Genomic DNA, 13837 nt, shown 5'->3' on the forward strand with positions numbered 1-13837 from the left:
GTAGAGCTGCTGCCTCTCAGCGAGCAGGTCCTTGGTTCAAACCCCGGTCCAGGGGCCTCTCTGGGTGGAGTTTGCATGTTCTCTCCATGCATGCGTGGGTTTTCTCCGGGTGCTCCGGTTTCCTCCCACAGACCAAAAACATGCATGTTAGGCTGATTGGTAACTCTAAATTGTCCCTAGGTGTGAGTGAGAGTGAATGGTTGTTTGTCTCGTTTGTCTCTATGTGTCCCTGTGGTGGACTTGCGACCCGTCCAGGGTGTACCCCGCCCCTCGCACAGTGATTGCTGGACATGGGCACCAGCGACCCCCGTGACCCAAAATGGAATAAGCGGGTAAAGATAATGGATGGATGGATGGATGGATAAATATGAATGGCAATGTTCATATTTCAATTATTCCCAAAGATTTCCATGATGACATTCTTCTTATCCACTGTCAACCTCTCCGATATCTCAAACACTTCTGATGACATGCAATGTGTCTTAGGACACATTACATTGTTATTTTTTTTTTCCTACTAATGTGCATTGGAGTTTCAGCTGCAGAGATCCACAGGCATATTATTTTTATAAAGAATATATAATAGCTATTTCCGGGGGGGAGATCTTCCTAGTAGAAACTCATACTTAAATGTCTGCAATACCATTGTAATCGGTCAAGAATGTTACTGTCATATTTAAACTATGTGTAACACATAGTTTAACCGTATTTAAACTATGTGTTAATGTTTTTTTATTTTATTTACTTTTTAATTCTAAATAAATAAAAAAACAGGGAGGGGACAAACAATTCCCTTAGTACCTAAAGCCATCATTAACAGTCACATCTCAGTTTACAAAACCAAACATTAGCTTAGCTTAGGTTGCAGGGAGTAATGGCGGCAAAGGGGCTCGCCCGGAGCTAAGGAAACGCCTCCTTTCGTTACGTCACCACTACGTCCACTTCCGATTGTGGGAGTCGCTGTCTCGATCTCTTTAGCTTTCACTTCCTGAAAACGAGTTACTTAAAGTCCCGCCAGTGATTATAGTATTCCTCCTGGACGGGGTGCTCACATCGAGGACGGACTGAAGACCTGTCCGCGAGGCGTCCGGGGAAAGGTAAAAACCGAAGTTCCGCAGCGACAGTCGAAGAAGTTAACTGCGCAACCTCGCGAGCAAGCTACCGCAGCTAGCAAGCGCTTGGGTTTTTTCCAGCTCTGGAGCATAAACGTCACACACTGGGAGCAAAGGTTGAAATTAAACCGACTATTTCTACATTACGCTCCAGTTTAGCGTACTTTTAAGCTATTACGTCGTTTCTTTTTTTTTTAAAAAAAAGCAACTAACGTGTCCTTTAGCAGTGTCAAAATGTCGCTTTTGCTCAAGGCTAAGTGTTTGTAGCATTAAGTTAAAATCCAGGTTTAGCTAGCTGGATCAGCAGCGCATGATGGACTTGCTGTCACATGGTTGCAACGTTTTTTTAAAACTGAGTCAAAACAGAAAAAAGCAGCAAAACTGCGCGAGAAGATGACTAAATTATGGATGTGTTGAGAAACACTGCAAAGACCACGAGCCTTGAGCAAAGTGAACACTGATCAGGGAGTTGCATTTACAAGATTGTCTTTGTTTTGGTGGTTTTCTCACGAAGTACAGGGTGTCTAGTTTCTGAGGAAACATTTTCACATGTGGCAGCAAAGTAATGATAAAAAAAAACAATCCGTCCCTTCAGTGCGTGTCACCAAATAAATGTGTTGGGTGTTTTTCTCATGAGTCATCTGTCCCTGAAATGCAGCAGCAGTTTTTATCAGTGTTTATCTGTGTGCCTTTATTTCCCACTGAGCTGGCATAAGCATTAGATAGTCAGGTTACACCCTTTGTGCCGCCCTTCCTTTTGTGCCACCCTTCCTGTGCCCATCCCTCACATTGAGCATCCACATAATTAGTTTCAAGGCATAGTGATCTCTGAGAGTCACTACGCCTGCTGAAAATTTTCCATCATAGGAAGTATTATGTAGCCGGTGTAGTATTTATGGTATTTTCTTATTTTTCAACAGACAACGTGCCCACTACATTAACCCAGTCGAAAATTTTCCTTCAACCATGTGTGATTTCCAACAAGTTGAGAATTTGGAGTCGGACAACATGATTGATTTCTCCCGGTTGAACAATCGCCTGAACTCGTTCCATGGCTCCAACCTGGCTCGGCAAGTCCCAGCCGAGCGTCTCGCCAGGGCCGGCTTCTACTTCACAGGCAAAGCCGACCGCGTCCGCTGCTTCAGCTGCCAGAAGACCGTAGACAACTGGTGCACCGGGGACACGCCTGTGGAAAGGCACAAGGAGGTAAATATATGTAAAGTGAAAGATAAAGGTTGTGTTTTAGTTACTGTTCAACTTTAAACAATTAGAACATTCTTTCTGCTACAGGTTTCTCCGTCATGCACGTTTCTCAAGTGCTGTCATCGAGCCAGTTTTAACCCGAGTCTTGACACACCTCTAACTAATGGTTCCATCTATGATGAAGCTGCGGAAGACATGGAGTACCGTCTGTCAACTGGAGCTGTGGTTGACGAGACCCCGTACCCCATGAACCCTCACATGAAGAGCGAAGAAGCCCGCCTTCAGAGTTTTTCCGTATGGCCCATAAATTCTCCCATGAGACCCAGAGAGCTGGCTCAAGCTGGCTTCTACTACTTGGAGGAGGGTGACAAGGTGCAGTGTTTCTGCTGTGGCGGCAAACTGAGTGGTTGGGAACCTGAAGATGTTGCTTGGGAAGAACATGCCAGACATTTTCCCAACTGCTTTTTCATACTTGGGCACGACACGGGCAATATACCACTGCAGGAGGGTGAAGAGGAGGCGCAGGAGAGAGGACGTAGTCAACACACGAATGCTCCTGTCTCTATGGGGAGCTTACAGGAGAGGCTCAGCAGCTTTGCTGGTCTTCAGCACCCTGTTAACCACGAAAGTCTTGCCAGAGCGGGCTTCTATAGTTCAGGTACGACACAGAAAAAACATTTACTTTACGTTGGGCTGCATTTTAAATCTGTGCAACCGTTTTCTCCTATTTCGGTGTTGGTATTAAAAGTGTTTTGTCTTTTAAGGGACGGGTGATAAAGTGATATGTTTCTGCTGTGGTGGAGGTCTGAAAGGTTGGCAGCCTGGGGAAGACCCCTGGGAAGAACATGCCAAACACTACCCAGGGTAAGAGCAACCACATGTGCCTAACTTTTGTTCGCTAAGCATATGCATATATATTTATGTTGCTTTAATGTCTTCATACAATTTTATTTAACTAGATGCAACTTCTTGTTGGCTGAAAAAGGATTAGAGTTTGTCAACAGCGTCCAGCTGCAACGACCTCAACGAAGTGCTGTAAGCAATATTCATTCATTCATGCCATATTCCTGATATGAACCAGTAATTTTGACTGCAAGCCTCAATCTTTATGTTGTATGCAAAAAAAAACAAAACAGATCTCCTTAACTATGTCAAGAACTTGAAAAATAAATTGATATGCTGGTCTAAATTATGTTTAACTTGGTTTCTAATTGTGTGCTTTAATGTGGCTCCAGAGAGCGATGAAGAGTAATTAATTAAGACACATGACTGTAGTAGAAAAATGTCACATTTAAAAAAAATGCTAAAGATGTTTGTATTCATTTTTTATGATTAAAAAATAAAAATTTCACTGCGTGGCTTCTTGTAAATTTAAGACGTACTGTTATCTCAGTTTAAGAAAAGCCCAAAACTAGCTTTTTAAAAATGTTGTTGTGCATAAACTCGCTGGTTTTGCTCCAGTTGAAGCCATCTTCATGGTCTCCTTTTGCACAGTGATGCACTTTCTATGCACTTCATGTGGTGCGAACAATAAAAAATACTTTTGGTCTCTGTAGATTTGTGAAAATTATTGGTATTCTCAATTGTAGTGGTGGCAGCTACGTTTACTTTACTTAACATGCTGAAAAGAATTGTGACCTTGTGTCTACTTGTAGATTTCAAGCAATCAGAATGGACCATCAGGCAATACAAATGGTAAATGTTCATATCTTTGGATAGCTCCTCTTGATTAGGAAAAATGTCTGATTTTCAAATTGCGCACATGGGACTGGATAAAACTCTTCTCCCTCCTTGTTTTCAGGGATACCACAGTCTCGGTCAGAAATGGTTCAGAAAGCCGTAGAGATGGGCATTGAAGCCAGCGTGGTGGAGAAGACCATCATGGAGAAGATGAGCAGGACAGGCTCTGGTTACTCCAGCATGGAAGCTCTTGTGGCAGATTGTTTGTGCGACACAACAGAAAGTGGAACGGCAAAAGAGCAAGGTAGCAGAAGCACAGGCTAAAGAAAAGTTGGCTTTAACTTTATTCTTAAAACACTATTTTTATATACTTTTTATAACCGTAACATGATTTTAATTACCGTAATTTCCGGACTATAAGCCACTACATTTTTCACACACTTTGAACGCCGTGGCTTATACAAAGCTGCGGCTAATTTATGGGTTTTTATTTTTTGACGGACTAATGAGCTTCATGCCACCAAAACATTTAGCTTCGTCACACCCAGGCGCTCACATAGCTGCCCGATAATGCACATCTGTCTTGGGCGATATCGATCAATGACTTCCTGGTGGACTACTGTATTTTTTTTTTTTTTTTTACCAACCGTGTTACAGGCACTGTTCAGAAAAAAAACATTTACTGCATTTGTGCACATTACCGATAAATCAAAAGTGTTTTTTTTTTTTTTTTTTACTTTCTGTGTAAATATCTCGTTACAAGCGGCTTATAGACAAGTACGGCCTATTTATGTAAAATTTTTATGTTGTTTTAAATTTAGTGAGTGTGGCTTAAATTGAGGTGCAGAAATTACCGTACATTAAATAACACAAATCTAACTTTTGAAAAAGAAGGTGAGGTTGATGGTTAAATTACTTCCTAATGGTTTTTAGAGAAACTTTAAAAAGTTTTCTAAAAGCTATATTTCAAAAGAAAGGCTAACATATTTTGAATAACTCTTTACTTACCCACTTAATGAAATCTTAGTCGTTTAAAAAAAAGTAGCTAAAGTTATGCTGTAAAACTCAGGAACAAAAGATGCGTGATTAATAAAAAGCAAACTACTTGGTTGTTTTTGGTTTATTTCAAACGTTAACTACCGGTATATACAGGCATTCATTTTAAGCAAAGAAACGGTAAAAGAACAGCCTACGTAGAATAAAGTGCACGAGTATTGCTCCACTCTTTGTTGAGCACACACGTCACAAAGGTGTTGGGAGAAGTACATATTGTACTGAATTTAGTATTTGCCCCGTTAAAGTAAATAGCCCCACATTCACAAATAGAGTATAATGTACAAATTCTATGTTTTGCCTTTTAGTCAGAGAAGTTGTTGCTGTATGGGGGATATCCTGTGTAAGGGGTCTAATGTGTATAAATGTTTTTTTAATCCCTTCAGAGGAGGACCCGCTGGAGAAACTGCGGAAGCTGCAGAGGGAAAAACAGTGCAAAATATGTATGGACAGAGATATTTGTATCGTCTTCCTACCTTGTGCTCACCTGGTCACTTGCAAGCAGTGTTCTGCGTCGCTCACCAAGTGTCCGATCTGCTGTGGACCCATAATGCAGAAAGTCAAGACCTATATCGCTTAAGGGAACAAACCCTGCCATGAACGCTGCTTTCCTTTGAATGATGTTGTGACGTCACGGTGGTGTAGCGGTCACAACGGACACCTCAAATAAGAAAAAGCTCCCAGGTTTAACCTTGTGTGAAGCATGTTTTTCTCATTATTTTCAGCCAGGCTCTCTGGTTATCTGTCACAAGTCAACGTGCAAGTTGAATTAATTAGAGATCTAAACTGACTATATGAATGAGTGAGAGTTGTTAAGGTTGTATCTCGTCTGTGTCGGGCCTGTGACAGACTCACAATCTGTGCAGAACCTGGTAGTGGAACAAGCTCCAGCTTCACTGCCACCCTGAACATATGGTGGGTATGCAAAATATTTGAATGTTGTAATATATAAACAAGGAAAATATTTTATTGTAAATACTTAAAAGGATAATATTAAATGTATCTAAAGTTGTTTTTTCTGTCATTCCTAATCGACACTTAAATAAATGCACACTAAAGAACAGCTCTCATTATGTAAAACTTTTAGACTAGAGGTGCCTTTTTTCCATTGTAATCCTCATACATGATACTTTAACAGCTGGACAAAGGATGTCAAGCTAATCAGGTTTATTAACTGTGGTCTCTTATTTCCTTTCATGTATTTTTAGAGCTGTTTTTATTCATAGACTAAAAATCTATGTCCTAATAATTGTAAATGTGTAAATTGTGAAAACGATTTGGAAATAATTTAATTTATAATCGACGTGCTCCAGTTTAGAGCCTGCAATGAATCGGTGTGGTATGATTATTTTACCATTCTGTCCTTTTAATTTGCTGTGTAACCAAAAGTAAATAAATCTTAATTTCCCATGACGTCTGTGAATGTTTTGTTGAACTGAAATCAATAGATTTGTTTCAGAGGACTAGTCTCACTGAACACATTTAAATGAGCATGTTCTCTTTTTAACGCGATTCAGCAATTTCATGCTGTAATTTTATAGAGGACTTTCAAAAAGCACGTCTAAATTAAATGGAATGAAACCTCTAAACCTTGGCTATCTAATCAAAAGCTGATTAACAAAAGCAGCTTGGAGGCAGTAGTTTTAACAGTACCATAGTATCAGCAAATTGATTACAAATGTTATGCACTTTTTTATAACCATTATAAAATTATACTCTAAATTATATACTATTCTTTAAAAGATATAATTGCTGTGACAAGCTTTAAAAACGTTTGAAAGTTCCCTTCACATGCACGTTTCTTAAAAGTTAGGCTGCAGTACCAGCCACCTACCGCTAGGGGTCAGGCTGTTTACTGTGTATCGCACGCGGCCGCTAGGTGGTAGCTCTGCACCAGGATTTCCTCCTCCCAGGTCGTCGACACACAACAAACCGAACTACGGAGCAAGCGGGGTGAGAACGTCCGAAACCGCCTCTGACCGCGACTTTTAAACTCTTTTTTACCCCCCCACAGAATTAGAGCGGGATTAAGACAGAGGCTGTATAAGTATAACAAAAGTTAGGATTGGAACAGGACTACATTTGAGAACCAGGTAAGTTAGCTGTAAAATGGCGGAGAGCTATCTGGAACTTAGTTGATTTGTATTTTGCTAGCCGTCTCGTTAGCCATGCTAGCTGTAGGGGAGCTCGGATGTCTGTCTGAGCCGAGCTCTCGCGGTACATCGCTACTTTGATCTAGCGAACCAGGATTTTAGGCACAACTGCGGAAAATCTGTAGTTTGCATCACAAAAAAACGTTTTGATATTTATACTTACTAATTTACTCCTTATATATTTGTAAACAAAAGTGTTAGTTGCTTATGCAATACGGCACTGGAACTCCCGAGGCAAGATGGAGGACGCAAGGACGTGATGTTTTTTTTCTCTCTTTTTAGGTTAGCCGTAGCTGTTAACATGGCTAACTACTGCTAGTTGTTTCCAGTTATTTTATTTCAGCGTCCTTTGGGTTACTCACCTATTGGTACAAGCGTCGCTTGCTATCGGTATGCGCACAGAAGGTAGAAGATGCCTCTGGCTAAATTGTTGATTAGCTCATTTTAGCTTTAGCGCGTACAGTAGAGCTTACGTTGTTTTTGTTGTTATGAATTGAGAGTAACAAACGCTCTTGAAAAATCAAGCCGCAATTCCTCGTAGGGCTTTGTTGGCTTAACTTGTTCAGTTACACACAGTTTGTTTGTGCCGAGTGCTTACTTCATCAAATTTCAACTAGCTGACGTCGAGAGAAAAGACTGAGCTCGTCGGTTCCTTAGCTGGTGGCGCTGTTAGCACCAGCAGCGCACCGGCGTCAATTTTGACAGGAGCCGACTGTGAGCGCACCCGCGTCGGCGTCGCTGGAGTGAGTTGAGGCGGCGGTTCGCGACATTGTTATTAGGTGGAAGTCGCGCAGATTGGTTCACCGGTTTCATTTAACCTCAGAGCAGGCACCATTGCTTTGCAGTGAGAACTTTGTTGTAATAGCTACTGTCCGATTTGGCGCCACTTTTTCAGTGTACACCCATAAAATCGTGCCGTCGTCTTGTGCAGTATCCCATCACTCGCAAAGAAGCACGCATGTAGTCTTGCGATACGTAAAATACTATTTTAGCATATAAAAAGAACACTTAAAGTCACAGTTTCGCGTTTACATATTGCATTGGTCCGCACACACGTCTTTCTTTAGCAACTAACAGTTCAAGGCATTTTTCTATTAATTGAATGTCATGGATGGAGGCCTTTATTTGCAGGATTTTATAAACCGTACAGAGAATTGTAAAATGTATGCTTAATTTTCCTTACTGCTATGAGCAGTTCAGATCAGTACATAGTTGTCAGTACTGCCCACTACTTCCAAATATATAATGGCTGGAGTTTGTTTGACTTCACAGGACTAAACAGTCTGAAAGTCTGTCTAAGAACCTTGATTTTAAAAGTGCTCTCAGTTTTCCTGTGCATTAATTAATTGTAGCATCACAAACAGGCAATACTTTCTGTGTGGCCTGCAGCATATTGTTGATGTTGATGGTGCAGTTTGATTGGTTTACATTGTGTGGGGCGGATTGGACGCTACCGTATTTGGCCACTGAGAATGATACTTCAGTCCTGCTTGCATGACGTTGTCTGTAAAATGAGGAAAATGAGAAACGGAGAACCAACGAGGAGAGGGCAAGCATGACTGTAGCTTTTGTGTCCGCCCCCTGTTACCATGTGAAACTTTTTTCCTCCACTTCATGCATGCATTAAATAAGTATTTGCTGTATGTTTTCTATTCCAGGTCACATGCAACATCCCCTAATTCGTTTATAATCGAGGAGCTCAAGTCAGATCTAAGTTGACGTGATCCAAAAGATGTTGCAGAAATGATAGCAGCACCAGAAATACACTCAGAGTTTGCCTACACTCAGTAAGTACCACCTTTCTTTATTTTCTGGCCGTGTTTTTACAAGTCCTTATTCAATTTTTTGTGTGTATCAGGGATACAGATACTAGATTTTCCTCAGACACAGACTTCTCTGAGGATCTAGATGGAAGGACTGCAAATAAAGGAAAGGTATGAAATGCACATTAGGCAACTTTGGCCAGGTTTAAGATACCTGCGGATCAGCATTGTTGAAAATGTCAAGTTAGCTTTGTGTTGAAGCTCCAGTCGTACGTCTTAGTTTTCCAGAGAACCTGCGTTTATGATTTTGTATGCTTTGTGAAGGGTGGGAAGAAGGGGAAGAAAGGTGCAGGGGAGAAAGGCAAAGGAGGAAAGGGTGCAGGCCGGATAAATGGCCACCACCAGGAAAATGGCATGGAAAACGTGATGCTGTTTGAGGTGGTAAAACTGGGCAGAAGTGCAATGCAGGTATGAATGAGAATGTTAAATAAATTGACATCTTTAAAAATCTGTTATTTTCAATAATTATATATCTTTTATTTTCTTCCAGTCTGTTGTTGATGAGTGGATTGAATCTTACAAACATGACAGGGATGTTGCACTGCTAGATCTCATCAACTTCTTTATTCAGTGCTCAGGATGTAAAGGTTCGTTTGAGTCGCTGTACAAGTCCTCCTTTTAGCTTTTTAAAACGGTTTTAAAGTTGGTACTGTTTCTGTCCACTTGTTGTTTTTCTAACTCTTCATTGTTTATTAGGTGTGGTCACCGGAGAAATGTTTCGAAACATGCAGAACTCTGAGATCATTCGACGAATGACAGAGGAATTTGATGAGGTAACTCATTCTGCCAGAGTAATCGATAACATTTTAGATTGAATTTCATATTCTAAAAACTGTTTTACAAGAAACACAAAGTGTGTGTGTGTTTACAAAAACAGTCCATTGTAGTGGTTCTTTACTAGGGGTGCGCCGATTGCAGTTTTCTGTCTGATCACCGATTTCTAAAAAGTCTGACCTGCCGATTCCGATTTTGTTTTATACGCCACACTGTCTGGTGTTGTAAGGTCACAATGTACCTTCAATTTTCTAATATTATTTTGTTGAAAAACATACCCTTGAACAATATTGAAACAATACAAACTTGTTTTAACTGGCCATGAGCTAGTGCTCTGAAATATAAATGAAATTCAGATAATTGTTGTTAAAACTAAAAAATCGGTGTCTCATGCAAGTATCGTCCAATTTTCCAAAATTAAAGAAATCGGGGCTGATTTATCAGTGCACCCCTATTCTTTACAGTTTTATGTGATGACATTCCTCATTCTGTTTCCTCTGTAGGACAGCGGCGATTATCCTCTAACCATAGCCGGGCCACAGTGGAAGAAGTTCAAAACAAGCTTTTGTGAATTCATTTCAGTGCTCGTTCGCCAGTGTCAATACAGTATCATTTATGATGAGTACATGATGGACACTGTCATCTCTCTTCTTACTGGACTATCAGACTCCCAAGTTCGAGCTTTCAGACACACCTCAACACTGGCAGGTAGGAGGAATTATTCCCATCAACTGTAACTGTTAATCTGTGAGAGTGACATATTCTAAGGTTTGACCAGTGAACAGATTTATTGAAAGGAATCTTGCTAGTCCTATTGTTTAATTTTATAAACTATTTAATCTTTTTGGAGGCTGAAAGTGCCTCCAAAAGCAGTTACTGTGAGCATTTTTATGATGGCTATGTTGCTGAGATTAGAGCCTGATCAATATGGAAATTTTGGCTATCACCAGTACCGATATTGGAAGGATGAGGCGACTGCCGACAACCAGTATAATGGCTGAAAATTTTTTTCTTTGTCCATCCCCAAGAATCTTACGAAAACAGCGAGTGGAGCGGGGCTTGTTTATTTATCACAGCTGTTAGCAACCATGAAGCTAAGCTAATCAGATCCACGCTATACGTAGTCCCACATAAGGTTTACAAGTGGTGCACTGGTCATAAAACCAGTCTTCCTAACGTGCATTCACATTTTCTATCCTCCACTATTCACCATAAAGTTATCAAGTGTGTTACAAAAATATAAATTAAACAAAGAAATGCCCTTCCATGTTCATTGTTTAAATATTCAGTCACATATGGTGAAGGTCTAATTAGTATTGACCACAGCCGCAGGTTTTAATTTTTTTTTTGCAAAGAAATAAAGATTTCAGACAAACAATGCATTTCATTGAGGACGACAACAAGAATGTTACCAACACAGATTTATTTACCTCTTACCGCTAAAGTTTTACAAGGTCTATGCTAGGCTATCTAAATGTTAGCTTGCTAACTTGAAAGGCACGTAGCTAATGACAAGTGGTTTGGAGGATTGAAGAGAATTTATGTATTTATTTGTTGTTATTTTACAGATCAGTTAAAATAAACTTACCATGCTCTGTTCAGCAAAATAAGCTACGCAGTATGTAGTTGCTCCCTGCTTGAACTTCGCTGAAAGTGAAACTTAAAAGTGAACGGCCATGACTTGAAAGGAGTCTGCATGCGCTCTCTGCTGGATACATTGTTACCAGGATTTTAGGAGTGAAAATTAGAAGTGTTTATATTGGCACATAATGGGACAGTTATTACTGATAGATCCCCAAACACCTATATTGGCCCTACCGATATATCGCTCGGGCTCTAATTGAGACTATGGAAGTTGTAGAATAAAAGCAGCTATCAAAAACGTAACTTAAAACAGAAGTACTTGCATTGACCTTTACATTTGTTTTCTCTGTATGGATCCTAATATTTTTGTTTTATCAGATAGCTGATGATTCTTTAATACTGCCTGTACATAAAGTATTCAAGGTTCATGTGAAATATGAAGGTGGATGCACTCATTAAAACAAAATGCCAGACACCTGCTTGATGCAGATCATTTGTTCATTGACTTCAAGTTAAAAGAATGCAGATCTGTTTTGACATTGTACATTTAATAAAAGTTTTGTAGCTGAACTGGTGTGTGGTGTTACAGTACTTGTGTTCAACTCCAATGTTTTTGATATTCTCATGTTTTGTTGTTTAGTGGGTTAAAGTGGTTTAACATTTATTTAAGATTAAATTAATCTCCACTCTTAAAATGTTCACATAAAGCAGTTAAAGTTAACATTCATTCAAAATGTGGTCATTTTTGTATGAATAAATCTAAACACAAGTTCTGCCTTTAAGAATAAGAATGTGTTGAGTTTTTTGTCTTAATGTTACTGGTTGTTTCCCGACTAGCCATGAAGCTGATGACAGCCCTGGTGAATGTAGCTCTAAACCTGAGCATTAACATGGATAACACCCAGCGCCAGTATGAGGCAGAGAGGAATAAGATTGTTGCTAAAAGGGCAAATGACAGGCTGGAGCTGCTCCTGCAAAAACGCAAAGAGGTAAGCAAGGCTAAACTTTTGTTGTTGATTTTTTATTTTTTTATTTGAAACGCGTTTTGCCCGAGCTTGTATTTAGCATTTGAACCTTTACAATTTTATGGTTCATCTAAACAGTTTTCCTTTGGTTTTATTTTATTGTATCGTAAATGTACATTAAAGTAAGAGGAAGCTTCTTGTTATTTGAATAAAAGGACATATGTTTACAGGAAAAAAAATTCTATTTGAATTATTGTGAACTGATTGGTTGGGGCGGCTGTGGATCAGTGGTTAGAGCAGTTGTCCTCCACTGCAGGAGTTGGGGATTCGATTCCACCAGCAGTCAAATGCTGATGTGTTCTTGAGCAAGACACTGAATCCCCTATTGCCTCTGATGCGTGTCCCATCAGTGTATGAATGTGATAAAGCTCTGATTATTCTTTGTACAGACATAGTAGAGTGTTGTATGAATGGGAAAATGAGGACACAGATTGTAGCGTGAAGCACTTTTTGAGTATCTCGATAAGATAGAGGTGCTATACAAGTACAGTCCATTTACCATGATTGGTTGATACCAAGAACAAGGTGTTTGTGAGCTGCTGATGACATGTGTGAGTCTACAGTCTGTATGAATATGACAGTCTTTACTAGCCTTATAGGATTTAAAAAAATGTTGCTTTGCATTGTGTTTTTATATAGAAATGATGTATGGCAACAATGGCTAGATTTTGATGACTTCCCCTCATGATACATGTATGTGTTTGTGTGCTCAGTGAAGTAACAATAACGGGAGAGTTTTGACTATTTTTTGTTGCTACAGCAATTTAAGTGCTACTATTTTGGAGTCTGACCAGAAATATTTTTGTTCCCTTGATGAGCAGTTGGCAACTTCACTACTTCTTCTCAGAGTTGAGAAAGGATCCTTTTAGCAATGTTACAAGTTTGTGACATCAAATTTGCTAGAATCCTATTCTTATATAAAACATGAGTGTCTTGAGACATTTATGAGTAAAAGTAATGCTTCATTGTGTTTTTAGTGTTCCCAAAACACCCACAGTTACTTTGACTAGTACTATGCATTTAATATGCATTTTAACGTGTGGAGAATTGATTTAATTTAATTTGTTGTTGATTAATGGTTTTTATCAAAGGACAGAAAGGTATAAACTGCCAATAACAATGAATTAATTATCTGGCTTCTAGCTATTAAGGCACCATGTCAGATTTTTACCTGTTGCGCTTTGTTTGTAACTCAGCATGTGGCATGAGTTTTGTTCATATGTCTGAGCTTTTCAATAAGAGTTTTCTAAACATGGCCTGACCTACTGTGTTGTGTTAAGTAGGTTTATTGGAGAAAACCTATCATCATTAAAGCGCTAAGCAGTAACACCAGCACACAAGCTTTTAAGTGGAGATAGATTTAACCAGGTTTCCAATTCCATTTCATCTGATTATTTTACAATTTTTGGAAAACGTGGATTAAATTTTAT

The 13837-nt window shown here is 39.5% G+C and overlaps 2 protein-coding genes across 2 annotated transcripts in view; both read left to right on the top strand.

Moving 5' to 3' along the window:
* The first annotated feature begins 934 nt into the window (after positions 1-934).
* LOC119409119 (X-linked inhibitor of apoptosis) lies at positions 935-6200 on the top strand. The gene is made up of 8 exons (XM_037675986.1): positions 935-1097; positions 2033-2318; positions 2403-2973; positions 3080-3179; positions 3275-3350; positions 3971-4010; positions 4117-4299; positions 5435-6200. Exons 2-8 carry the CDS (start codon positions 2079-2081, stop codon positions 5626-5628), a joined length of 1404 nt encoding a protein of 467 aa, XP_037531914.1. The 5' UTR covers positions 935-1097; positions 2033-2078; the 3' UTR covers positions 5629-6200.
* Positions 6201-6956: 756 nt separating this feature from the next.
* The window catches only part of LOC119408553 (cohesin subunit SA-2), a 32008-nt gene continuing 25127 nt past the window's right edge, over positions 6957-13837 (top strand). Inside the window, exons 1-8 of the mRNA XM_037675396.1 lie at positions 6957-7141; positions 8860-8988; positions 9060-9135; positions 9289-9432; positions 9515-9611; positions 9721-9797; positions 10302-10506; positions 12220-12371. Coding sequence (XP_037531324.1) covers positions 8945-8988; positions 9060-9135; positions 9289-9432; positions 9515-9611; positions 9721-9797; positions 10302-10506; positions 12220-12371 — 795 coding nt within the window. The 5' untranslated portion in view covers positions 6957-7141; positions 8860-8944. The remainder of the gene's footprint in view (positions 7142-8859; positions 8989-9059; positions 9136-9288; positions 9433-9514; positions 9612-9720; positions 9798-10301; positions 10507-12219; positions 12372-13837) is intronic.

Source organism: Nematolebias whitei, chromosome 4, assembly GCF_014905685.2.
Source record: "Nematolebias whitei isolate Nwh7 chromosome 4, NemWhi1, whole genome shotgun sequence".
Classification (NCBI taxonomy): Eukaryota; Metazoa; Chordata; class Actinopteri; order Cyprinodontiformes; family Rivulidae; genus Nematolebias; species Nematolebias whitei.

What these genes read in the sequence shown, in the direction of transcription:
- LOC119409119 (XM_037675986.1), top strand. Translation starts at nt 2,079, where the DNA reads ATGTGTGATTTCCAACAAGTTGAGAATTTGGAGTCGGACAACATGATT. An exon ending in AACGACCTCAACGAAGTGCT is followed by an intron (nt 3,351 to 3,970) that starts GTAAGCAATATT and finishes GTCTACTTGTAG; the next exon opens with ATTTCAAGCAATCAGAATGG. An exon ending in ACCATCAGGCAATACAAATG is followed by an intron (nt 4,011 to 4,116) that starts GTAAATGTTCAT and finishes CCTTGTTTTCAG; the next exon opens with GGATACCACAGTCTCGGTCA.